At 45.5% G+C, this 27,714-nt stretch overlaps 1 protein-coding gene across 1 annotated transcript; it reads left to right on the top strand.

Moving 5' to 3' along the window:
• LOC311315698 (solute carrier family 22 member 4-like) lies at nt 1-27,278 on the top strand (the record flags this gene model as incomplete). The annotated part of the gene is made up of 9 exons (XM_084446402.1): nt 1-375; nt 634-737; nt 1,065-1,219; nt 4,561-4,732; nt 15,721-15,862; nt 16,158-16,255; nt 24,384-24,598; nt 26,397-26,579; nt 27,139-27,278. 9 exons carry the CDS (start codon nt 1-3, stop codon nt 27,276-27,278), a joined length of 1,584 nt encoding a protein of 527 aa, XP_084302528.1.
• Nucleotides 27,279-27,714: the final 436 nt, after the last annotated feature.

Raw genomic sequence — 27,714 nt, 5'->3', positions numbered from 1 at the left:
ATGACGAGAGCAAGAGACTACGACGAAATCACATCATTTCTGGGTGAATATGGTCCATTCCAAATCATAGTATTCTTAGTTCTGAGTGTAAGCGCGATTCCTAACGGGTACATGGCAATGTGCATGGTGTTCCTCGCGGACACCCCCGAGCACCACTGCAAGCCGTCTTTCAACAACTCGAGCGGCCAGGTTGATCCAGATTTGGGGATACCCTTCCATAACGAGAGTAGACTGGTCGGTCCTGACGTGTGTTCACGCTACAAGTGGGTGAACGACTCTGGCGGGGCAGCATCAGGACTTGGGAACGACACGGAGGGGTGTCTCGACGGATGGGTCTTCAGCACCGAGATGTACGCTGCAACTATTGTGTCTGAGGTAGGGTTATGGTTTCTTTTTGAGAGAGGTTGAGAGAGATCAGGGAAGGATTTTACAGCTCACCTAATTCGACCCCTGGGTGAACTGTTTTTTTTCTATCTATGTTCATCTCCCCTCTCTGTGCGCATTGTGGTGCCTCTGTATGAAATGCGCTATACAAGTACAGTTTGATTTGATTTGGACCCTCATTAGTTGTTAACAGTTAGCCTACTCGACAGGCACAGCTGTGTCTAATTATTATGGCGCCTATAACTTCAGTGGGAGCTGGTGTGTGACGATGCCTGGAAGGTCCCCCTCTCCACAGCCATATTCTTCCTCGGGGTTCTAATCGGGTCCTTCATCAGTGGCCATCTCTCAGACCGGTAAGCGGTAAGCCCTGTCACATAGGGCTCCATGCATTCCACTCAACAGGTGGCGCTGTCTGGCCTAGTATAATTTACAGCAGTAGGCAATTCTGGGCTTGGATCAGGTTGCGCTCTAAACATAACACGAAGGCTAGAACAAACTGCAAACAAATTAAAGACACATACAAGGTGTTTTGAAGTGTGTGTGTGTGTGTGTGTGTGTGTGTGTGTGTGTGTGTGTGTGTGTGTGTGTGTGTGTGTGTGTGTGTATGTGTGCGCATGTGTGTGTGCGTGTGTGTGTGTGCGTGCGTGTGTGTGTGCGCGTGTGTGTGTGTTGTCCTGCAGGTATGGGAGAAAGCCTGTGTTCTTCTTCACCATGCTGATGCAGACGGTGGTCTCGCTGGTCCAGGCCCTGTCTGTCAGCTGGGCCATGTTCTGCGTCCTGGGCTGCCTCAGGGGAATGAGCCAGGTCTCCAACTTCATCTCCTCACTGGTGCTGGGTGAGGGAGCCCGCCAGATGCCTCTCAGTAGGAAGTGACTGCTCCTCTCCTTCCTCCTCTCCTTCCTCCTCTCCTTCCCCCTTCCTCATCTCATTCCTCATCTCCTTCCTCCTTCCTCCTCTCCTTCCTCTTCTCCTTCCTCCTCTCCTTCCTCCTTCCTCCTCTACTTCATCTTCTCCTTCCTCCTCTCCTTCCTCCTCTCCTTCCCCCTTCCTCCTCTCCTTCGTCCTCTCCTTCCTCCTTCCTCATCTCATTCCTCCTCTCCTTCCTCTTCTCCTTCCTCCTCTCCTTCCTCCTTCCTCCTCTCCTTCCTCTTCTCCTTCCTCCTCTCCTTCCTCCTCTCCTCTCCTTCCTCCTCTCCCTCCTCTCTTTCCTCCATTCCTTCTTCCTCTCCTCTCCTCTCCTCTCCTCTCCTCTCCTCTCCTTCCTCCTCTCCTCCTCTCCTCCTCTCCTCTCTCCTGTCTGCATGGAGCTGAGAGCACACGCAGCCCACGAGAGAACAGCATGTTGGTTGTCTGCCATGATATGGGGTGGTTCTCTTTCCAGGAAGGAGAGCTGGCAGGGAGAGATTCACAACAACAACAAGAACAAGAACATCACTGCTGTCGCTGGCTGAAATGTTTGAGCATGGCTACAGCTGCAAAAAACCTCTCACACTCTCCCAGAGATACCAGCATTCCTTACGGGATCCACCAATAGTTATATATACTATAATATGGTATCTAAACTAATAACTAACCAGGTCTCCCCCTGCGGTATCACTTCTAGCGCATCATAAAAACAAGGAAGGGTGGCATAGGGGGGTCTGCACGTAACATGCTAAGCATGCTACATTCTGAAACGGCTACATACTAAATATACTACACATGGAAACAGTGGCTACATTCTAAGCATACGACAGTGCATACTGAAACTGGCTACTGTAGGTGCTAAACATGCTACAGAACATACTGAAACAGTGGCTACATACTAAACATACTACTCCACTCCTTCCTCCTCTCCTTCCTCCTTCCTCCTCTCCTTGCTCCTCTCCTTCCCCCTTCCTCCTCTCCTTCGTCCTCTCCTTCCTCCTTCCTCATCTCATTCCTCATCTCATTCCTCATCTCCTTCCTCCTTCCTCCTCTCCTTCCTCTTCTTCTTCCTCCTCTCCTTCCTCCTTCCTCCTCTCCTCTCCTTCCTCCTCTCCTCTCCTTCCTCCTGTCCTTCCTCCTCTCTTTCCTCCTCTCCTTCTTCCTCTCCTTCTTCCTCTCCTCTCCTTCCTCCTCTCCTTCCTCCTTCCTCCTCTCTTTCCTCCTCTCCTTCCCCCTTCCTCCTCTACTTCGTCCTCTCCTTCCTCCTTCCTCATCTCATTTCTCATCTCCTTCCTCCTTCCTCCTCTCCTTCCTCTTCTCCTTCCTCCTCTCCTTCCTCCTCTCCTCTCCTTCCTCCTCTCTTTCCTCCTCTCCTTCTTCCTCTCCTTCCTCCTCTCCTTCCTCCTTCCTCCACTCCTTCCTCCTTTCCTTCCTCTTCTCCTTCTTCCTCTCCTTCCTCCTTCATCCTCTCCTCTCCTTCCTCCTCTCCTTCCTCCTCTCTTTCCTCCTCTCCTTCTTCCTCTCCTTCCTCCTCTCCTCTCCTCTTCTTCCTCCTCTCCTCTCCTCTCTTCTCCTCTCCTTCCTCCTCTCCTCCTCTCCTCTCTCCTGTCTGCATGGAGCTGAGAGCACACGCAGCCCACGAGAGAACAGCATGTTGGTTGTCTGCCAGGATATGGGGTGGTTCTCTTTCCAGGAAGGAGAGCTTTGGCAGGGAGAGATTCACAACAACAACAACAACAAGAACAACAAAAACAAGAACATCACTGCTGTCGCTGGCTGAAATTTTTGAGCATGGCTACAGTTGCAAAACTTCCCACACTCTTTCCAGAGATACCAGCATTCCTTACGGGATCCACCAATAGTTATATATACTACGTATACTACATACTAAACATACTACATACTGAAACAGTGGCTACATACTAAACATACTACATACTGAAACAGTGGCTACATACTAAACATACTGCATACTGAAACTGGCTACATACTAAACATACTGCATACTGAAACAGTGGCTACATACTTAACATACTGCATACTGAAACAGTGGCTACATACTAAACATACTGCATACTGAAACAGTGGCTAAATACTAAACATACTACATACTGAAACAGTGGCTACATACTAAACATACTACATACTGAAACAGTGGCTACATACTAAACATACTGCATACTGAAACAGTGGCTACATACTAAACATACTGCATACTGAAACAGTGGCTACATACTAAACATACTGCATACTGAAACAGTGGCTACATACTAAACATACTGCATACTGAAACAGTGGCTACATACTAAACATACTGCATACTGAAACAGTGGCTACATACTAAACATACTGCATACTGAAACAGTGGCTACATACTAAACATACTACAGAAAGAATGGCTCCATACTAAACATACTATAGTACCTGTACGTACTGAAACGGTGGTTAAATACTAAACATACTACATGCTGAAACAGTGGACACTAAACATACTACATGCTGAAACAGTGGCTACATACTAAACATACTACAGAAAGAATGGCTCCATACTAAACATACTATAGTACCTGTACGTACTGAAACGGTGGTTAAATACTAAACATACTACATGCTGAAACAGTGGACACTAAACATACTACATGCTGAAACAGTGGCTCCATACTAAGCACTACATGCTGAAACAGGAAATACATATTAAACCCTACATGCTGAAACAGTGGCTCCATACAAAACACTACATGCTGAAAAAGTGGCTCCATACTAAACACTACATGCTGAAACAGTGGCTCCATATTAAACACTACATGCTGAAACAGTGGCTCCATGCTAAACACTACATGCTGAAACAGTGGCTCCATACTAAACACTACATGCTGAAACAGTGGCTCCATACTAAACACTACATGCAAAACAGTGGCTCCATACTAAACATACTACTGTGTGTTGTGCTGCCCTCAGCCTGCTCGCTGTGGGGAACAGTGTCTGGTATTGATCATAGCAGGTGTCTCTGGTGGGTCTATGCTGGCTATGGTGGTAGTGATGATGAGGATTACAGTCTAGGCATCCACTGCAGTAGTGATGATTATGATGATGACTATACCAGGTAGCGGTGATGAAGGTTCCAGTCCTGCTTAAAATCTGTGGTGAGAGTGCCTCTCAACCCCGTTGATACCAACCCTATCACCTGAGCAGCATGTAAGTGTTTAGTATGTAGCCACTGTTTCAGTGATGATGACAGTAACGGGTGTTTCTGTGCTGGTGATGGGTCAGGTTCTGAGATCCTGGGTGGGCCAGCCCGGGCGAGCTTCACCATGATGGGTCAAAGCATGTGCTTCGGAGTGGGCTACGCCTGCCTGGCGCTGTTCGCCTACCTGCTGCGTGGCTGGAGGATGATGCTGGTCGCTGCTGCCCTGCCAGGGTTCCTCTTCATGCCCCTCTGGTGGTGAGTCAGCCTGACCGTCCGTAGCCCCACGCCCCTGGGGAAATGACCGCTCTGGACACCGTCCGTAGCCCCACGCCCCTGGGGAAATGACCGCTCTGGACACCGTCCGTAGCCCCACGCCCCTGGGGAAATGACCGCTCTGGACATCGTCCGTAGCCCCACGCCCCTGGGGAAATGACCGCTCTGGACACCGTCCGTAGCCCCATGCCCCTGGGGAAATGACCGCTCTGGACACCGTCCGTAGCCCCATGCCCCTGGGGAAATGACCGCTCTGGACATCGTCCGTAGCCCCACGCCCCTGGAGAAATGATCACTGACCTCAGATGATGGGTTGGTATCAGCTGGGTTGAGAGGCATTTTCACCATATCGGCTTGTTCAGTGCTTTTTTATGGCTGTTTTCTATGTCATGGTGAGACAGAAAAATTCACATCCTTTAAATCCATCCTTCTATTCTGTCATATTCCCATTCTCTCCCCCAGAGAAGTCACGGGATTGATATTCAGTGACCACTCCATGTTTATCTAGTAGAGGTCAAACGGGGTCATTGGTCCATCTCCAGCATGCAAAACATTCCCTTCATTCCACTGATCTAGTCCAGGCTAGAGGATGACATTTTTTCGGGATTCCCGCGGGTCCTACGGGATGGGAGTCAATTTCACTTTTAATCACGTGATTGGGCAGGAACGGGAGTAAAAGTCAACGGGAGCAGACAGGAGTGGGAACTATGACAACAAAATCAACGGGAGTGGACGGGACTGAAAACCATGATGCAGTTATATTTTATTTTATTTTATTTCAAATCAAATCGATATTTGAACATTTCTCCCCAGCATCGAGTTAAACATTGCATTGATCACTTTTTGTAGTTTTCATTCAGTCACCCAACACTGCATCACAACCAAAACGAACTACACCGGAAGTCTAGTACTGCATCCGGCAAGCAACGTGCAAATGAACGGAAGAAAAACGGAGCAGGATTGGGTGGGAGTAAAAAGGGATGGGAGTGGGATTCTGTAAAAGTTTGGCTCAGGATTGGGAAGGAATGGGATTATTTCTGTGGGAGTGGGAGGGAGCCCCGTGTCAGCCTCTAGTCCAGACCAGAGGGGGGTTCATTTGTGGGATCAAAGAAACGGGGCAGGGTTTTTTAAGTGGGGTGTTGGGGTTTGATGATCAGTCTGGATTGGTCCTGTCCTGTCTCATCTAGTCCTAACTGCCTGGCAGTCCTGTTCTGTCCCATCTGGTCCTAACTGCCTGGCAGTCCTGTCCTGTCCTGTCCTGTCCTGTCCTGTTCTGTCCCATCTGGTCCTAACTGCCTGGCAGTCCTGTCCTGTCCTGTCCCATCTGGTCCTAACTGCCTGGCAGTCCTGTCCTGTCCCATCTGGTCCTAACTGCCTGGCAGTCCTGTCCTGTCCTGTCCCATCTGGTCCTAACTGCCTGGCAGTCCTGTCCCATCTAGTCCTAACCGCCTGGCAGTCCTGTCCTGTCCTGTCCCATCTGGTCCGAACTGCCTGGCGATGTTTCTGTCCTATGTGCTTGTTATCTGCTTAATATGACGAGGGAATACGACAAAGGAAGGTCCAGCTTCTGTCTCATCTTGTCGTGTGTGGGTGGGCATTCTATGGCATATCTATTTCAGTGCAAAGGAAGAATGAACTACAGTGCCTACATACTGAAACAGTGGCTACATACTAAACACTACATACTGAAATAGTGGCTACATACCAAACACTACATACTGAAACAGTGGCTCTATACTAAACACTACATACCCCTTGCACCATTTTCTCATGTTATTGTGTTAAAACATGGAATCAAAATGGATTTAATTTAGTTTTTTTGTCCCTGATAAACACAAAGTTGTAACAGTATGGGGAAGGAGGCGGCACAGAGGCAGGGGATCTCAGTGGCAAAAGACGGGTTTTATTTAGGAGAGCGTGGGGTGTGGAATTATACTAAGCGTATATAATGCAGAGACTATGTGGTGCGATTATGTGGTATATGATCAGGGGGTGTTGTAAGTGCGTGTGGGTGGGTGCAAGTCCAATCCCGGGCTTGGAGAGGCTCAGAGGGGCTCGGAGGGAGGCAAGCAGGCGGGAGGGGAGGCAAGGGTCCAGGGAGCTCGGAGGAAGGTCCGGGGAATGTCCGTGGGAGGCAAGGGTCCAGGGAGCTCGGAGGAGGGTTCGGGGAAGGTCCGTGGGAGGCAAGGGTCCAGGGAGCTCGGAGGAAGGTCCGGGGAAGGTCCGTGGGAGGCAAGGGTCCAGGGAGCTCGGAGGAAGGTCCGTGGGAGGCAAGGCTGGGGTCTCGAGGGAGGCAGGGTTCTGGGGAGAAGAACACGGGTGAGCCAAAAATGCTGAGCGAAAATACAAACGAGCTGAATCAAGGCTTGGCTGTGGTACCTATATAGGTGACTACGTTGTGGCACTGGAACGTAGGGCACACTGGAACGTAGGGCACGCTGGCCTTTATGCTGGGGAGTGGCTGCGGCAGGGAAGGGAAGCAGGCGGAGCTGTGAGAATCATGTTTTTTGATTTCTCCGTGCCTTCAACACCATACAGAGAAAAGCTAGTCAGGATGGTAGCGGACTCACCTCATGACCTGGGTCCCCACAGATGGCGGTGCTTTTGTAACCAACTATCTAAAATAAATGAGTCAAACCGAGACTAGAATAAAGTTGTACTCTAAAAGGGTTTTATTGTTCAGGGCTGGTAGTAGTATGCTACCTAAGTCCATAAACTGAAGTTAGACTGGAACGTATCTTCCTTTTATGTCACACTCAAAATAAATAAACAATCAAAACATTCAAAATAAGGTTACCTTCTCTTCAGGTTCTAACTTAAACGTATGAATCAATATAGTATCACAAAGTAACTGGCACTTTAATAAACCTCTAAGGCTATGTGAGTCCTCTTCTTTTGAACAACGAACAATATGAATTCAGAAACGAACTTGATATTCCATACGACTCAGTCCATATTAACAGTCCCATTAGGCAGTTCAAGCAAAAAGATAAAATAGAAAAAAAAATTGAAAAGAGTTGGGTACCCAGAAAATAATATAGAGCTCTATAAAGAACCAGGCCAGGTCCAGCCTGGCTTATGTGTGTTGGCTGGCTTGTTTCTGTGCGGGACTGGTAGGACGGTAATGTCTGATAAATAAAGATGGGTCTTGTCACCTGGACACATCAGTTCCAATGCTTCCAATGCTAATCCAGCACAATAAGAGTGGGATAGGCAGTTAGCTCATGGGCTCACAACAACTAGCAGCAGCTTCCATAACATTAATGGTAGCGGTCAGTGGTTAAAGCAGTTACACTGATGATAACATAAAGTCATCCCCACCAGGAACCCTGGTCTCCTGGGTGGGAGTCCAATGCTCTCACCACTACTCTACTTGTGCAGTGGAGATCAGCGGGTGGGTTTTGGTGTCCTTCTTCCACTCCCTAGTGTGGGTTGGGGTTAGAATATGGGTTGAGGTTAGGACAGGATCTGATCTATAAGGCAAGGGGTAAAGGTTAGAATGAAAGGATGAACATGTGGAGGTTTGGGGTATAGTCCCATGAAGTCATCCCCACCGGGTCTTCAACCCCAGTCTCCAGGGTGGGAGTCCAATGCTCTCACCACTACTCTACTTGTGCAGTGGAGATCGGCGGGTTGATTTTGGTGTCCTTCTTGATTTTGGTGTGCTGGGACTACTGCCTCTTGTGGTGCCAACAGAGAAATGCAGGCCAACATTGTCCGCAGTAACGGAGGGAGGGAGGGAGGGAGGGAGGGAGGGAGGGAGGGAGGGAGGGAGGGAGGGAGTGATAACCGGATGAACGCTATACTAGGTGCGCTGGCTTACAGCCACGCACAAAAAAGCATCAATACATTAAGCTAATTTCTCCATCACCACCTAAAGCTGTGCCAGTCAACAGTGTAATCACTGAAAATAAACCACATAGGCATAGAGCGACTGGTGCATCACATCCTATACAAAAAATGAATTACTATAGTAATTATAATTACTATTTGAAGTGTCCTACTCCTATTGTAATGAGGACTGTCTGTCTATAATGCAGTAGCGTACCGTGGGGTCTTGCACAGGGTCTTCTCCGACATTGTTATTACTCCCAATGCCCCCCAACCCCCCCCACGCCCGCACACTCCGTACACACACGCAGAGGGAGATAAACTACGCACGTAGGGGTCAGTGGAGTCTGGTGGGTCCTAGAATCGGGTAAGCCAGGACCAATGAAGCACACGCAGCGCGCACAATTTTTTGGGGGGTGCGCTGTCAAAGCATGCCCTGATGGGTTTCACAACACCAGAAGGGCGCTGAGCATTGGCATTATATGTAAAAACATACAGGAAAACTATAGTAGCCTAGGCTACTGATGTTTTTTTAAACACATCAACAAAGGCCAATAATTTGAGAGCGAGCCAATAAGAGGGCAATATTTAGGCCGAAACAACCAAGCCTTTAGGGACACACTAAATAAACTACAGAGCCATTATGACAACAATGGCCAAGCACCACAAAGAGAATGACAGGACGATAAAATACACGCCCTTAGGACACAGCACTCAATAGCCTACTCCCCTACTTCACTAATCAGTGTTTAGGCTACTAGCCTACTAGGCTACTAGGCGTATTAGCCCACTGCTCCAGGTCTTGATTTGGTCTTGATTTGATTTGGTCTTGACTTCCGTAAGCTAGAATCTTTTATCTGGCCTACAATGTTAAGTGAATAACGAGCTAGTAAGACCGGTGGCAACGGACCGTAACGTGGACTGTATTTTCATGAGGACTGTAGGGGGCGACGGAGCACTACCAAAATGCTAAACATGGATGAAAATGAAGCGATATGGCAAAATACAAGACGCATTTAAGTCAAAAACAGTCTGAAAGTCGATTTCAGGCTTCCCCTTATGGTGTCAGAATGATGGCTTATGATCAAGTTTTCAAATCAAGTTTTATTTGGATTTGTATGGGTAAGCCAGGATTACCCTGGCTTATAGGAAAAAATCGCCACTGGTAAGGGTACCAATAATTTGCAACACTTGGGACAATTTAATTGTTCCTATCAAAACGTAAACAACTATAATTCCGCACCAAAATGAAGTCCATTAGGCTACGACAACTCGTGCTCAAACACCACAACGCCTTTTATCAAACTGAAATAGCCCTGCCAGTGCTAACCTCTGGGCTACTGTATTTAACATAATAACATCGCATTCATGAGCCATCGTTCTGACACCATAAGGGGAAGCTTGTCAACGACATGCAACAACAGGTCCTTATAGCAGCAAATTCACACACATTGCCAACATGATCAATCTGAAATGCATACGGTTGCGTGTCCACCGACAAGCTGTATTTTAGGGCGCTATAGGGACGAGAAAATAACTTACCTGATATAAAATGGGCACCTCAAACGTGGGCATTTCTGATTATGTCCTCAGTCCAGTCCGTAGGCTATGCTTAGCCACAGGCGACTCCATTTCTGAAAAGGCCGGTTTCCTCTTGAAACGAATAAAGTTTGTCACTAGAGCGACGATTTGTAGCCTACACCCGTAGATGCAACAGCCAGACATATTGATGGTATATAAAATACTAGTCTTTGCACTAAAATACGGCTCGCTCTGAACTCGTCTGTCTCCACCTGCTTGTTTCAAGAATGGCCACGCATACATAAAAATATGACCCACGCTCTATTTTAACAAATGCTGGGTTTTGAAGCCTCGGCGCTACCAATAAATAACTTATTTAGACGCGTTCTGTCCGAGTGAAATTATTTTTCCATTTCTTTTCCACTTTTCCACTTTTTCTGTGGTGGTGGCGGTGCTTTGAAGCTTCAACCCAGCATTTGTTAAAATAGACCCTTTTGCTTAGGTAAGTGAAGTTTCATGTTTATCTGACACTTGTAGGCTAAATATGAGCGCCTCCCTAACTAGGCTGACACCGATTTATTTTGACAGAAAAGTGAATGGACCAGCAAAGGACTGTTGTCTGGCATGAGCGAGCGGAATGCTACAACGGGAATGAGAAGGGCAACATTTCAACCAGACATTCCAGTGAAACCAGGTAGTCAAAATAACTTACCTGATATAAAATGGGCACCGCAAATGCAGGCATTTCTGATGATTTCCTTAGTCCAGTCAGTACACTTAATAATGGCGATTTCGTCTGTCTTCCTCTGCTACGGTTTCAAGAATGCACGCGCATAGGCTACTTGTGCCGACTAGGCTGTAAAAGGGTCTATAATTAACAAATATGACCCACGCTCGTTACATAACTTCTACAACATCTAGTGACAAAATATGTCATGGTACCTTGGTATGTCCACACCAAGGATTGAACTCACAACCTTCGCGGTGATAGGCAGTGCATTATCCACTCGACCACCGCTGACCTGGGAATTCTTTGGAGTCTTTTGGTTTTGATGTTCTGGGACTACTGCCTCTTGTGGTAACAGCAATGGAATTGCAGGTCAACAACACGACGGAAAGAAAGAAGCACAGACAAAAAGGATTCCCTCTCCTTGGTGTGTCGGCTTACAGCCAACACACAAAAAGAAAAGTCTTGAAGTTATACATCACTCACTTGACCAACAAGAGATCCAGTAGTAAAGGTGGATGATAGTTGCTGACTAATCTTCAGCTCTCAGAAGAATGACAGTCTCTGTTCAGCTCCAGTCTCATCCAGGGTGCTAGCAGGAGAATATTGCATGAGTGGGTCAGTGGTGCACTCGACGATCAGAATAGCTAGCTAAGAGTCTGGAAGCACGAAGCTTTGACCTCTCTCTTCAGTAGCGTATGGTCAAGTGAGTGATGTATAACTTCATACAGTACAAGTCAACTAGAGTACATACTGTACAGCATTTGAAATATAAAACACACAAATAGCTCTACAACTAGTAGCTACGTTTTGGTTAAGCTAGTCCAAAGTAAGTAGACAGTAGTTAGCTAATTATTAGTAATAAGATAGCGTAATAGTAATAAACTACACAATATATGTGCTCACCTAGCAGGAGAATATTGCATGAGTGGGTCAGTGGTGCACTCGACGATCAGAATAGCTAGCTAAGAGTCTGGAAGCACGAAGCTTTGACCTCTCTCCTCAGTAGCGTATGGTCAAGTGAGCCCGCGAAATCCCCTGTCAATACATTTCTATGGAGCTCTTACTCTAGTGCCGTAAAGCTGTACTTGCGATCGTAAAATCTTAAAGAGACAGTGTACCTATTGACACTATTTCAAACAGCTTGTCAATCTAAACCTAGGGTTACATCCTCCCCTACTTAAACACTGACGTCCCCGTCAGTCTGTCTCTCTATGGAATGTATTAATACTGCAATCTGCTCCTGCAAGGACATAAGGAACTTATACAGCATCGTTTGATATGTTGAGAAACTGACACTGTGTTGACTACAAGTACACCTGGGATCAAGTTGATAATCTCTGAGATGAGCTGGGGGATTCCGCCTCCTCTGTGGCCTACCCTGTAGTTGGGGTGAACAATGTTCAGGTTCTAACAACCCTGAATGATCCGAACTAAACTCAGAAGCATCTGGATTCAAAGAACTCTGTAACTGAGGTCCGCTTAGTGTTTCCTACATCTCAATGTCAGGAGCCTGAGATGTCATATTGTCAGTTTCCCAGTCCTCTTCTCCCTCCACATCCATTGTCAGTGCGGATTCTTGGACTTCCTGCTCCTCTTCAGTTGTCTCGGAAACCCGACTAGGTACACCATGAACAGCATCCTCGCTTTGTACTTCCAAGTCGGCGGGCAAGAATCCACACGGAAGAACCATATCACGATGCAGGACTCGTTCCCTGCCTTCTCCATCCTCAGGCCTTACCACATAGACTGGAATATTATCATCAGGCTGTTTGACCACAATGTGGACGACACTCTCCCATCTATCAGATATTTTATGCTTCTTTCTCAAGCTCAGATTTCTCACAAGGACCCTGTCACCCACTTCCAGGGGAAGAGCGGTCACTTTGGCATCCCAACGTCTTTTGTTCCGTAGCTGCATTCTCTCCGCATTTCTAAAGCCAACTGATATGCATGTCTGAGTCTCTTCTTGAGCTCCCGCACATAATGTGAATGTGTGGTGGGATTGTGGCCCTGTGGATTAATGCCAAAACACAGGTCTATCGGAAGGCGGGGCTCTCGTCCAAACATCAAAAGAAAAGGTGCTTCCCCAGTCGAATCATTCCTGGTGCAATTATATGCATGCACTAAGGGCCGGACATATTTCCTCCACTCCTCTTTCTTGTCTTCCAAGGTTCCCAAGAGGTCCAGTAGCGTCCTGTTGAATCTTTCTACAGGATTACCCCTCGGGTGTTATGGAGTGGTGCGAGACTTCATCCCAGAAAGTTTACATAGCTCCGTCACTACCTCTGATTCGAAACAAGTGCCTTGATCACTGTGGATCCTACGAGGGAAGGATAATGACTGATGAAGTTTTCCCACAGCACCACAGCAACAGTCTTGGCTGTCTGGTCTTTCGTTGGGTAGGCTTGAGCGTACTTCGTGAAGTGGTCTGTTATGACCAGTATGTTTCGGGTATCTCTGGAGTCGGGTTCTAAGCTCAGGAAATCTATACATACAAGTTCAAGGGGGCTAATCACTTTAATATTGACTAACTTGGCTGCCCTCTGTGCTCTAGACTTTCTCCTCACACACCGCTCACATGATTTGCATTTTTCTTCTATATACTGAGCCATTTTTGGCCAGTAAAACCTAGCTCTGGCTAACTCCAAGGTTCTCTCTATTCCCATGTGCCCTGTCTCATCATGGACCCCTTGAAAAGCTCGCTCTCTGAGACAACTAGGTATGACAAGTTGATGAAAGGCTTCACCTCTCTGGTTAAGGATTTTGCGGTAAAACACCCCATCTCCTAAGATCAATTTCGCTCTCTCTCTTAGGAGCAACGCCACCTCTGGCTGCTCAAGCCGCTTATCTATTGTGTCGCTATCAAGATCACTGGTTAGGATATCCTTAACACGGGCCAGATTTTCATCCTCTCTCTGTACCTTCTGCCAGTCCTCTGTAGACATTCCGGGGAGTACAGGCTGACCAGGCCAATGGAGTGGTTCTTCTAGTTCGTCAGGAACAGCATCTTCACTACATAAGAGTGTTTCAATGGCAGGTGTCTCATACTCCTCTTCTGCACTTTCCTCTGAGATGGCAAAGACTTTAGCACGATGACTCATACACAGTGTCCACAGCCTCTCCATCCAAGACATGAAATTCCTCAGGGGACAGGCTAGCACAGTCCATAAGAGTGGATATTTTCCGGTCCAGCTCCGCTGACTCTTCATCCTCTTGTGGGAGCCCTTGAGGCCGACATGACAACCCATCCGCGTCAATATTTAGCTTGCCTGATTTGTAGTGTATGTCAAAGTTGTACACAGACAGAGCGGCAAGCCACCAGTGACTCATGGCGTCCAGCTTGGCACTAGTGAGGACATACGTCAAAGGGTTATTATCAGTCAACACCTTAAAGGTAGCCCCATACAGGTAATCATGAAATTTCTCACTTACAGCCCATTTGAGCGCAAGAAACTCTAACTTATGGGCAGGATAGTTTTTCTCGCTCCTAGACAGCCCACAGCTAGCGTAAGCAACCACTCTAGGCTGACCCGCTTGGACTTGATACAAGACTGCGCCTAACCCTGTCGTGTTAGCGTCAGTGTGTACCACATATGGCAGACGCCAGTCTGCGAAGCCAAGGACCGGTGCAGATGTCAACTTCTGGATGATAATCTAAACACAAATGAATCTTTTTTCTTTATTTATCGATTTTGCCTGGCAGACCCCGTAGGCTACAGAGAGCAGGCAGCACAGAATGAGCAGGCTAAGTCTACCTCAGACAAACTGACAAACTCAGTCGCAAAATGTATTGCTATGGCCTGCAGGTCAATTGCTATGGTAGAAGACAAGGGCTTAATGGAAGCATTGCAAATAAATTCCTCCAATGCAGCTACAAGCCGGCATAAAGAGACACAATAGTTTTGAATATCCACGGACGTACTGGCAAATATGTTGCTCAGATTGATTGATAGCCTTACACATAACAAGATATTGCAAATAATATAATTTTACATTTATAAAACAATATATTGACTACTGAAGCCACCTTTTGTTCCACCTCGGTTACATATACTGTAGGTGGACTCCATTAAGCCAACTATGCGAGTTCTGAAGAAAATTGATTGAGCAAGGGCTTACATATCGTGAATTATTTACTGGTTCTATTTATTATTTCTAATTAATTAAGAAAAATATGTCAATTTATTTTTTCACTTTGACATTATAGAGTACTTTTATTTACTAGTATGTTTATTTACTAGTACGTATATCAGTGACAAAAACCTAGATTGAATTAATTTTGATCCATGTTGTAACACAATAAAATGGGGGAAAAGTCCAAGAAGAGTGAATACTTCTCATAGGCACTTATGTGGCCATGAACATAATTATACATAATGTGAATGGAATGTTAGAATCTTAACCATACTGTCAACAGGGCAGCTAATGGAGCCCAGATGATTCCACATGCAACCAGAGCATACAGTAGTTACATTCGCCTCCCCCAATGAACACTGATCAACATTTCCATGAAAGTGACAGATTTACCCAGCTGGCAAATTTTCAACAGTAAAATGACAATACAAACATTAGAATACTGTCAATGAGCACATACAGTACAGAGCAACACATGGCAAGCAACACTACATAAACCATTCATAGCAGGCACATAAAGAGCAAGCAAACAATGATAAGCATATAGCTGAGCGACTATACACTGCTAGCTATTGTGTGCGCACAACATGTGTCCAGAGATGGGAAGCTGTCATACATATGCAACATGCGTACATACCCTCAACAGCATCAGCAACTAAATGTAAAACGACAGTATGTTTTCCTAAGTATGTAAAAATATTGCTCTTATTTTGGCGTCTGTCTGCCCCCCCACCCCTCCCCTCTCTGTTGCCAGGGTGATCCCGGAATCTCCTCGTTGGCTGCTGCTGCAAGGAAGAGTGAAGGAGGCGGAGCTTATCATCAGAAAGGCGGCCAGGATGAACCGAGTACCCGCCCCCGAGGTCATATTTAGATCCAACGACTGTTTGGAGCTCATGGTACACCTCTGATCTCTCTCACACAGTCACATCACACACACACAGTGACTACTAGAGACACTGGACCATAATGTGATTTGCAGGTATTAAGTTGGTGATTGATACTATATATATATATATATATATATATATATATATATATAATTTCACTTTACAATGTATACAGTATATATACATTGTAATATATATATATATAGTTAGGTGTGTAAGTCTTTGATATGTCCCTCTCTTTGGTGAGTTCAATTCATTCCAAAAAACTATTGATCCCTCGTGGTGGGCAATTCATGTGTTGTAGCAAAGGAGCGGTCCGGAGGGTCAGCAGAGGTATACCTTCCTGGACCTTTTCAGAACCAGAAACATGAGGAACATCTGCATTATCAACATCCTGCTATGGTGAGGAACCATCTCTCGCTCCCTCCCTTTCTAATGCCATTCATAATCTATACGAGATATTAATAGAAACCAATAGACATGATTTTAGATGGTGGAATATGCATTTAGACCAAGCTCAATCTCAAGACTAGCTCCTTGAGGGACTTGCTCGGGGCCAAGGGGCTATCCTTTTACCACCCCGAGCCTGGGTGAGGGGGCACCCGGGCTATATATCATAGCACACCTCCAGGAGCCATGTCACCGTTTCATCATCCACAACCGTCAGGCCACGCATTCAATTGGGTGCCCGATATATCAGTCTTGGATGACGTGGTCTGCGGTTTGTTCCTCGGTGCCACACTCACACGCCGCACGGGATGCCAAGCCCCATCTGTGCATTAATGAGCAGAATCGTCCGACGCCGGTCCAATAGGACCGGCAGCCGGGATAAAATCACGGAGTCTAGAGGTACTGTATTTGCCTCCCACTCCGCACGCAAGGTGTGGTCTGCCCATCCTGCCTCGCTGATGTTAAGATCTCTGCACTGCTGCAGGAGATCCTGTGTGGCAGGCACAAAAGAGTGTCTCGACTTTGCAGTGAGCCTGTCGTGGAGCAGGTGGTTAGGCTCCACAGCCCAGCAGGCGAGACATGCTGTGGTTCCTGTGCGGCGGAGGCCAGCAAGGATGGGAAGGTTGTCCACAGGAGTGGGACTCAGGCATCCTGTCACGATGCGCAAGGCTTCGTTGACAGGTGGATCGATGAGGTGAGTGTGAGTGCTGCAACACCATACCAGTGCGCATTAGTCACTGGCACCCCAGCCTGATCAGACCAGTCACCTCATCAACGCCACACAAGCTGTTAACTTCTTGCGCAGTGACTCGAGGTGTCGGCGGAACGTGAGCGACCTGTCCAGAGTCACGCCGAGATAGGTTGGTTTGGCGCAGCCGCCGACACGGATCTGTCCCTTGGGGAAGCCGTTCTTAAGGCGTTGCAACCTGCTTCACTGTTCGCTACCGGTGGTGAGGGTGAAGCTGTGGTTTTGAACAAGCTGCATGATCATGCTGACCATGTGCCTGTCCGGCAGCAGGCGGACCAGCTTGCAGGTGAGGCCGTGGTGCCATATGGTGTCATAGGCAGCCGTCAGGTCTATAAAGATGGCTCTGGCCTTCTTTTTAGCAGAGAAGCTGTCCTCGATGTCTTGAGTCATCAGAGTGACTTGATCTACGGTCAATCTCCACAGCCTGCTCCTGTGGGAGCAGCGGATTGAGGATTGGTTTAACGCGGGCGTAGATGAGACGCTTGAGGATCTTGAAGGGGATACATAACAGAGAGATGGGGCGGTAACTCTTGGGGTCCCCTTCAGGCTTGTTCGGCTAAGGGATCGCGACAACTAGGGCTCTTCTCCAGATTTTGGAGATCTTGAGTTGGCGCAAGCAGAAACACTCTTTACCAGGACTTCAAGGCAGATGCAGAATGGAGTATAAGCTCAGGGCAGATTTGGCATCACACCACATCAAAAGAGAATGCTGCATGGCAACCATACGGGTAGAGTGTGGGAAAGCGATGCGCCCAGAGGCGTTGTTGGGCTCGAGGAAGGGAAGAGGCACGTGACGTGATGGTCGCTCGGTTTGATGCAGGATGTAGCATGCCTGTGTTCCCGTTGAAACGGTGATGGTAGAGTTCAGAGTTCAATTTCACCCCTACTCATACAGCAACTGAAAGGGTTCAGAGTTTAAAAGTTGCAAATGTCTTGTTCAAAACCTCTGCTCTTGCCAGAGGTGAATCATTTGAAGAGTTTGTGGAAATTCCTAAGACCATGGTGTCGACTTAATAGAGATCTTAGCTAGCAGGTAGCAGTTCAGCAATTACAGAGATACAGATTGATTTTTCATTAATCAGGCACAAGCTTTGATCCTTGGTTACGGAGAGAAAACTTGAGAGACTTGAGAGAAACTCGAGAGAGACTTTTCAGAGCAACTTGAGAGAAACTTGAGAGAAAGAGAATCTATCCAGTCCCTACTTAAAAAGAGCAGGGAATTGAGGTGTGTCCTGTTTGTATAGACAGCACCAATTGGTCACACACACAGAGTGAGCAATTTGACCCCCACCCACTTGGATCATAAAAAGGGGAGCCAAGATTCTCTTAAGAGTCTGGAATCATCAAATATCCCTGTTATGGTTTCAACATGATATTACATGCATAATCAACTGATTCATGATTTTAGCTTCAGATTGATACCACACATTGCTAGGTTGACTTAGCAGCATAGAACCAGTTATTTACAACACACAGAAACACTTGGTTACAAATGCAATGCATCAATGCCCATACTTTATTCCCAGGGCTTATTCTAATGGTGGTTGCATCACATAGTTGGGAGAAAGTAATTGCACTTCATTAAAGAAACAAGACAAAGAATGTTCATATTCTCTTTGTCTCACTGTGTGAGTCTGCTGTTGGGCCCATGTGGCCTCAGGATTGTGAGTTCCATGGATTTATTACCCCAGGGGGGGGAAGAGAGAAGGACCATGGCGAGGAGAGAAAGAGTTAATGGTTTGCAAAATCCCATTTCAAAGAACCAGTCCTTGTTAAAAGGGTTTTGTCAGGTTTACTGTGAGTCTGACAGGAAACAGTCTAAATGAAGCATGTTCCTCCCTGTGTGACCTTCCATTGATGAGTCGCTGGGTAGGGGAGAGCAGGATGTCCCGGGCTGCCAGATCTTTATCAGGCATCACCAACATTCCAGTCAGTGAGATGGTCTCACAGTATGGTCTTTACAATATTTGTCATTGTAATGTTTATGGAATTAACCAGGCTTCACAAACAAGTAGAAATTAAATCCTTTAGTCGTTTTGAACACTACAGCTTTCATCCATTAACTGCGGGTCCCCTAGTGGGTGGAATAAACTAAGAAAGAATAATGTCAGGTGAAATGGGAAACATGACCATGTATAATAATATAAGATAACAATGCATACATAATAGCACGTACATAACAGCATGGACTGTAAACATTAGTCATGTCCATATTCTACTACAATGCTGTCAGGCCGACGGTGTCTGAGGAAAGTCTGGACATAGAGACAGGCCAACAAAGAGTAGCTTATTTATGTGTTAGATAAGAAACTTCTATAGATAGATATCAAATCAAACTTTATCTGTATAGCACATTTCATACACTGAGGCAACACAATGCGCTTTACAGAGAGAGAGCAACTCTGCATGGATGGACTTAGGACCTTCTACACCTACATTTTCCTGAGGGAAGCAAAAAGCCAGTTCACCCAAGGGCCAAAAAAGTGAGCTCTAAAAATTCTTCCCTGACCTCTCTCAACGACACGATCGAGCAAGCTCCTGGAAAATGTTTAGGTCTATTGGCTAGAAACATTTACAGAGCACTAAACATGGGCTAAATACTTCATAAGAGAGACGTGACTATCAGCTATATAGCCACTAAGCAGAACTGGGGAGACAAAAAGCAGAGAGCCAAAACTTTTAAAATAAAAATACAAAAATAACAGGCCAGGTCCAGCCTGGCTTATGTGTGTGGCTGGCTTGTTTCTGTTCAGGACTGGAATGACATGAAATATAAATATAAACAAGAGAACGATGGATGAGTCAGTGAAAATTGGTGACAAATCCTGCACGGTGTCAGTTTCCTGAACTTCCAGCCAACATTGCTCCTGTTGAGAGGCCACTGAAAGAGGAGATTATCAGGTGTCACAGAAGCAGGTTTGAGAGGTAGCTCTTATCTTATCTCTTATCTGACTAATGGAACTATGGAGATGGTATACCTTGTGTTTGAATAAATCCAAGATACACTGTGTTCCTATATATATATATATATAAATATTTTGGTCACCCCTCTTTGAGCTGTAAAACATACTTGACCTGAGGGTAGAATTATATATGCAAAAGACAAGTTTATGGGAATTGATTATGACATTTCAACTCAATGGTTCTCAGAAATAAAGACAGTCACGTTTACAGTACATTATCTGAAATGAATCTTTTATTTTAAAGGCATTGTATATCAAAAGTTGTATTCTGATGGTATGATTTTCCAAACATAGCAACGTAGGCCTGCTTGCTCACAAAAGCATCTCAGCTTCTTCCATGTCTTTGTATCCAGTGTATGTACCACTTGCTGAGGGATATTTAGCTGGAACTGCAAGTACAACACAAGAAGGTATAACTCCTCTCTCTCCTCTTCCCAGTCGCTCTCCTCTCAGGGCCCACTCCAGGATTATGCGGTACGCCACTAGTCTGTATTGACTGGGGGTGGGGGGTTGAAATAATAAAATTAGTGGAGTAAAGTTATGGTGTATATCTACATTTACTGCAATGTATATGGAGAAATATCCTATATTGGTAATTATTTCAGCTAGAGTGATGAAGAAAGCGAGGCCAGTCTTTTCTTTTACCAAATGAAATATCAAACTACGCCACTGAGACCAAGGAAATACAGAATCCAGTGTTGTAACTAAGTTGAAAGCAGGACTCAACTTACTCGTTTGTTAGGCTACCATCGGGACCTTCTGGGACTGCTCGCCTGCTCCAATTTATTTTAGACATTCTGAGGAATGTTTCTAAGATGTCTGGGTTCAGGTGTGCGTTGAAATCCGCGTGGCTGGTTACACAGACAGGTACGTTTTGTTCATCTTCTACTTTTGGCGCTCCAGTTCCTCCAATAAGGACCCCAAATAAAGCCAGTTATTGCAACACAGGCATTCTGCAATGGTGGGCATGACTTGGCATTTGGTACATGAACACCACCAGTCGCTATCAGTTCGTTCCATGGGCCGAGGTAAATCCAATTCTGCCACTATGCAAGCAGCCATGTCTTCGTTCCTTGCCCTCTCTCTCTCTTTCTCTGCATGAGAACCATCTCTTCCTCTGTATATTCGGGCTCTAACTGATATGGCTGAATGGTTGTGCCATATGCAGTATATTCGTCATCTTCCTCTTCATCATAATCCTGTTGAAAAACTGTGTAGCTAGGTCTAGGTTAGATCAGTAGATCATCTCAGACTCGTGGTAGCCTACTCCTGTCTTCTTCCTGTTTACATAGTAGTCGTTGCTAGGAACGCTGGGTAGAAAGTCTATCGTAAATGGATTAGAGAATATGGCGCAGGAGTTCAACGAATTCAAACGGAAATAATAAAATATAAAAACTACAGGAAATTATTTGAATCTGATATGGACGAGTGTGTCAGCACAACGAGGGAACAATTTTAACATACGTTTTGAAGCCATCACATTCAATTTTTCTAATGTTAGTAAAATGCGAAAATTCAAAATTCTTTTAATGTAAGCTTTTTTCTGAAAATGTATTGCAGTAATGTGATATACGTTGGGTGACTTGTTTAAAGGAGTAGTAAAGGGAAAATGCATGTTTAGCCCTGTTTTAAGGTAACTTATGATCATATACAATGGTTCAGATCAAAACGTAGACAAAACTAGCAGTTTTGAGAAAGTCTGATAATTGCTCTACCACCGTTTTGGTCATACAATGGATGTGGATGGGCACCTTGAAAAGTCTTTCAAAAACATGTTAAACTCTCGATTTTAAAGACAAGAAGCTCATCGAGGGGGTAATTGGTGTCCGTTGGTGTTCTGACATCAAATTCGCCGCAAAGTATGAATCATGTAGAGTTTTATTGATCATTTTATGAAATCCATTGACTTGTATTGACGCGACCGTTGTAGATGTGTAGATCAATCCGCAGAGGGGATTCAGGAAGCGGAACTACTTACGGTAGCTATTGTTATTGTTTATGTTGCTACGCTACCTAGTTTGCGTAGGTTTACACACGTATGTGCTGCCACTAAATAGTTCTATGCTAAATATTTTAAAAAGCCTTTCCAAATCAACTAGAATCTTACTTTATGGCGAATTATATGTCAGAACACCAACTAACACCTCGGTGAGTTTCTTGTCTTTGAAATTGAGAGTTTAACATGTTTTTGAAAGATTTTTCAAGATGTCCACCCACATCCATTGTATGACCAAAACGGTAGTAGAGCAATTATCAGACTTTCCCAAAAGTGCTAGTTTTGTCAACGTTTTAATCTGAACCATTGTATATGATCATAAGTAACCTTAAAACAGGGCTAAACATGCATTTTCCCTTTACTACTCCTCAAATCATATTTAGAGCGGTATGGTCCTTTAATGGTAGCAATCAGTGGCTAAAGCAGTTACACTGATGATTCCTGTAACGTTAGCTATTTTGCTGCAATTGGTTCAACTTCTGTTTCTGGACAAAAGTCATTACCTGCTGTATGCACTTCCCTTTAGGTGGTGAAGTAAGTAGACGGTAATCTCTGAGAATGTCCCGTGTGGGAGTCCAATGCTCTGACCACTACTCTACTTGTGGAGTTTAGGTAAGGAATAAAATGGTTGGAGTGAAAGGATGAACGTGTGGAGGTTTGGGGTAGGCTATAGTCCCATAAAGTCATCCCCACCGGGTCTTGAACCCCGGTCTCCCGGGTGAGAGACCAATGCTCTGACCACTACTCTACTTGTGCAGTGGAGATCGGCATGTTGATTTTGGTGTCCTTCTTCTCCCTAGTGTGGGTTGGGGTTAGAATACGGGTTGGGTTTGGGACAGGATCTGCCCTATAAGGCAAGGGGTAAAGGTTGGAATGAAAGGATGAACATGTGGAGGTTTGGGGTATAGTCCCTGTAGCGTTTCTTGGGTTAGAACGATGACTATGACTGGTAGAATGTATGATTATACCGCAGTTATCACAAATATGAAGGAAGATTGATTTAATACATTAAATCAACTCGTATATGGGACAACACCCTGTTCTGTACAGGGAAACAGATAACCTTTATCAATAGTCTAATTTATTTATCAATCTCAGTCTGCAGGAGGAGGTCTTGACTCAATCAAGTGTCCTAAGATCATGTGATGATGCTAGGACGTGATCAAAAATTAATAATATTTATTGGTTATACTAATCAATTATCAAAATAATATTATAACACAATTCAATAATAGATGGAAAACACATGTGGCAATATGAAAACACAGTAGAAATGAAAAGAATGTCATAGATTATCACAGCCTATCCTAAATCCTCTAAGCTTAAACAACACTTGGCATCACACCACATCAAAGAGAATACTGGATGCAACCGTACAGTGGTGTGGAAGCGTGTTGTCCGGAGGTGTTGTCTGGCTCGAAGCATGGAGGAGGCACGTGACTGATGGTCACTTGGTTCGATGCAGGGGGCAGCGCGCCTGCGCTCCTGTTGAAACAGTGATGATAGAGTTGCGCGAACGTTGGTGTTCGCGGAGGTTAAAGTTCGGTTTCAGAGTTCAAAAGTTGCAAATGTCTCATTCAAAACCTCTGCTCTCGCCAGAGGTGGATCATTTGAAGAGTTCGTGGAAATTCCTAAGACCCTGGTGTCGACTACAGAGATCGTAGCTAGCAGTTCAGCATTCCACGGATACAGGCTGATTTCTCATCTCAAAAGATTACCATTTTATGAATAGAATAGAAAGTTTTTTTGCAATGTGTAACAGGGACTTTCTGTGGGGAATTTAGTTCCCCAGTATTTTCCCCCTAGACCCTGGTTCCTGTGGTGTGAACACAGCTAGTACCCCCAAAGGTTCCTAGTTCCTGGGGAAAAGTACCACTGTGGAAAAGCACATTGATGTGTCCTTATTGAGACAGTACTCTAAACATATGATGCACAGGCATTCATCATTATTAAACATATGATGCACAGGCATTCATCATTATTAAAGATATGATGCACAGGCATTCATCATTATTAAACATATGATGCACAGGCATTCATCATTATTAAAGATATGATGCACAGGCATTCATCATTATTAAACATATGATGCACAGGCATTCATCATTATTTTCTGCTTCATTCTGTTTGTAGATTACGCAGTGTACTTTCAAATATTTGACCTGATCCAAGACTACATTGAAACCTAAGGCCATGGTTGGTCACATGATTTGACGTCTCCTGTACTTTTGTTACTGTTTCTGACAAGGTAATTGTACTTGACTCAAGTAAAGAAGTTGGGTACTCTGTACAGCACTGGAAACACACACTCTCTCTCTCTCTCTCTCTCCCTCTTTTTCTCTCCCTCCTTCCCCCTCCATCGATCCCTCTCAGGGTATTCATAACCATGGTGTTCTATGGTCTCTCTCTCAACACCGCCAACATGGACGGTGATGCCTACCTCAACTGCTTTGTTTCCGCTGCAACCGAGATGGTTGGCTACGCGGCCACCTGGCTTCTGATTGGCCGCGCCCCACGGCCCATGGTCCTCTTCTCCTCGCTGCTCTTCTGCGGTGTCATGCTATTGGTCATCAGGCTCATCCCTGAAGGTACAGTATGTGTATAACAGAGACTTTTTGGAACGGCACAAGTTCTGCCTGCCCACTGAAATATCACCCCTGGAACTTGGGGATTTGTTCCCTGCTCTAGCGGTAGATGTTTGTCTTCCCATGTGGAAGGGGTTCAATCCCCAACTATGACATGTGCATCTATCTATCCATCAGTGGGACATTTGATCCCAGGCCATGTCCCATGTGGGTATGGGAGAACAGGGTTCATAGGGGGGCAGTCAGAATAAGCATTAGCATGTTTATTCTGCATCATTCGGGGCTTGAACTCAACCATAGACACCAAGGTAAGGTAATGTCCTTGAGAAGTGAGAAGCTAGAAATTTGCACTTTTACCTGAAGATGTGCAACTCCCCCTTTCCTGTCCATAAATCTGGACGTAATAAAAGACTTTAAACCTAGACATAGATGGACCCTCCCAGTCCCAGGTATATGTTGTAAAGTTCCCAGGACACAGATCATTGGGCTGCCCTTTCCATACTACCCTGGTTGTAAAGATAACCAGCTTACCAAGGCAACTAGCCCCCCTTTCCAAACACACAGACGTCCTCCAAACCTCTCTGTGACCCCAACCTCTTGTCTTCTCATTGTAACGTCGTACAGAACTAATTTTTACCCCTAGGTGGGGGTTGGGTGGGGTTGCTAACAGTGACATCTCTGATTGGTGGAGCTTGCACTGTTGCACTATAGGATTGTGGGAAGTGTATTTTTTTTTACATATGAGAGCAATAGTTTGAGGGGGACTGGACGAGGACAGAATTCAAAATACTGTCAAATTGTATTTGAGATACTGAATAATTCTAAAAAATGTCTACCAACTACATTTACCATGTCAGTGAAATGTCATTTTTAACATTGGAGATTTTGCAGTGAATATGCGGGGAGCATGGCTTCAGATAGCTCTAAAAAAAAACGTTAAAAAAGGATTAAAAAAAAAAGAAGATAAATGTCACAACTTATTTACACCGTAGGAATCCTGAATAAACATTTTAGTAGGGATACATACTGATGGGAATGAGTTGTGGGACTCTGGACTGAGCATAGACTCACTAATTGACTGAATTGATTAGATTGAACACAGGTGGGACTGATTATCAGACAAGACTGGTCAGATGAAGAGTTGCAAACAAGATGAACAGTAACAGTCCTGCTATAGATTAGGAACAGGCTGGCCTGATCTAGCTTGAAGCTGCACTAAGCAATTCTTTACTAGAGGGTGACAAACTAACACATTTTTAAAATACAAAACTATACTGGGATATTCCTCTAAGGACAAACGCTAAGCTAAATAAAACTACAGTATGGGGAAGTGTGCATGAGGTAGAAGGAGGAAGAGGAGACAAACAACAAATACATGAGTCGTGTCAGCAGAACTGCCTGAACCATAATTTAAAACTTTAAAATACAAAAATACAAAAGACAAATACATGAGGGTGTGCTCATGTATTTGCCCAGAACATAATTTAAACCTTTAATTAAAAATCTTGTTTTAATCATATCACAGAACAATGCCTGAGTATGCATTAGCATTTTGTTTCTGCATCCCCCTGGGCTTGAACTCTTGTTGAGTTACCTGCCATGTGAGAAGCCATAGCCAAGCTAAGCTGTGACACGAGCAATGAGCACTTACATCTCAATAGTGCAAAGTCAGAATGTTTATGGACCTTTGTATAGTATCGTAAATAACAGGGCTTATGATGCCCTGTTATAAGGTTATGTAGCTTTGTAAAACCTGTTCTAATTGCCCTGTATAAATGATTTGCTGTGTTTGAAACCCCAGAGCAGGCGGTGGTGTCCCGGGCCCTGGCCCTGCTGGGGAAGCTGGGTGTTTCAGGCGCCTACTCCGTCATGTGCCTGTTCTCCACCGAGCTCTTCCCCACGGCCGTCAGGAACACGGGCCTGTGCGCCACATCCACCGCTGCACGCATCGGCAGCATCCTGTGCCCCTACATTGTCTACATGGGTAGGGCCCGTGCGCGTGTGTGTGTGTGTGTGTCTGCGTGTGTGTGTCCAGGGACGTGCTGGGACTAAAAACAGCCCTGGAGTCTGACCCAGCCCAGCCCACATCGATCAGCATGTGAAAACACAAGAGCAAGATCAAATAAATATACTAATCTATTCATTTGTTGAGCGCGGGGGGGCAATTCTGATTGTCGTGCGATTTGTTGACGGGGAGGGGGGGGGGGGCAGGCAATTTACCACGGCCTGCCTGGCGGCCACCAGCTTTTTCACCGACGGCCGTTCTGTGATTCTCCAGAACCTACAGATGGCCAGCCCGCCCATGTGTGTGTCTGTGTGTCTTGTGTGTGTGCATGTGTGTCTGTGTGTGCGTGTTTCTGTGCGTGTGTGTGTGCGCGTCTGTGCGTGTGTGTGCGCATGTGTGTGTGTGTGCGTGTCTGTGCGTGTGTGTGCGCATGTGTGTGTGTGCGTGTATGTGTGTGTGTGTGTGTGTAGCAGAGGAGCAGGATACACCAGATTGTTTACCTCTCCATCTAAAATCTAGTCTGATTTTCTGTCTGCAGGCGTTTATAGTCGGATCCTTCCCTACCTCATCTTCGGGGTCATGAGCCTGCTCTCTGCCTTCCTCAGTCTGCTCCTCCCAGACACCCGAGGCAGCCGACTCCCTGACAACATCCACCAGGTCCAGCCCATCAGACGGTAGGCTCTGACAACATAGACTAAAGCAGAACCGGGCCCTGTACTCCCAACCAAGTTCGACATATCCAGGATAAGTTTTCACTAGCTCGCTTGACTGATCCAAACAACCGCAGTCACTGATACAGTAAGCGGAGTCACGACAGTGGTTAGGAACTCGCTTTGGTCTTCAGTCTACCCAGCTGGCCCAGTCTAGCTATGAGTGCTAAGTCTACCCAGCTGGCCCAGTCTAGCTATGAGTGCATGTACATATCAAGAGGTGGTGTTTGCCAATATGGCCAGTCACAGACATGGAGAAGACTACGAGAACCGCCTAATTAATAATAATAATAATAATAATAAAACTGTATTTGTATAGCACCTTTCATACAAATATATGCAGCTCAAAGTGCTTTACAACAGAGAGTATGCATGCACGGAGTGCTTCACATGAAAATAGAGAT

This window comes from Borostomias antarcticus (assembly GCF_949987555.1).
Source record: "Borostomias antarcticus genome assembly, chromosome: 12".
Classification (NCBI taxonomy): domain Eukaryota; kingdom Metazoa; phylum Chordata; class Actinopteri; order Stomiiformes; family Stomiidae; genus Borostomias; species Borostomias antarcticus.
Note: the sequence above shows the minus strand (reverse complement) of the source record. Positions and strands in the feature narration are given on the sequence as shown.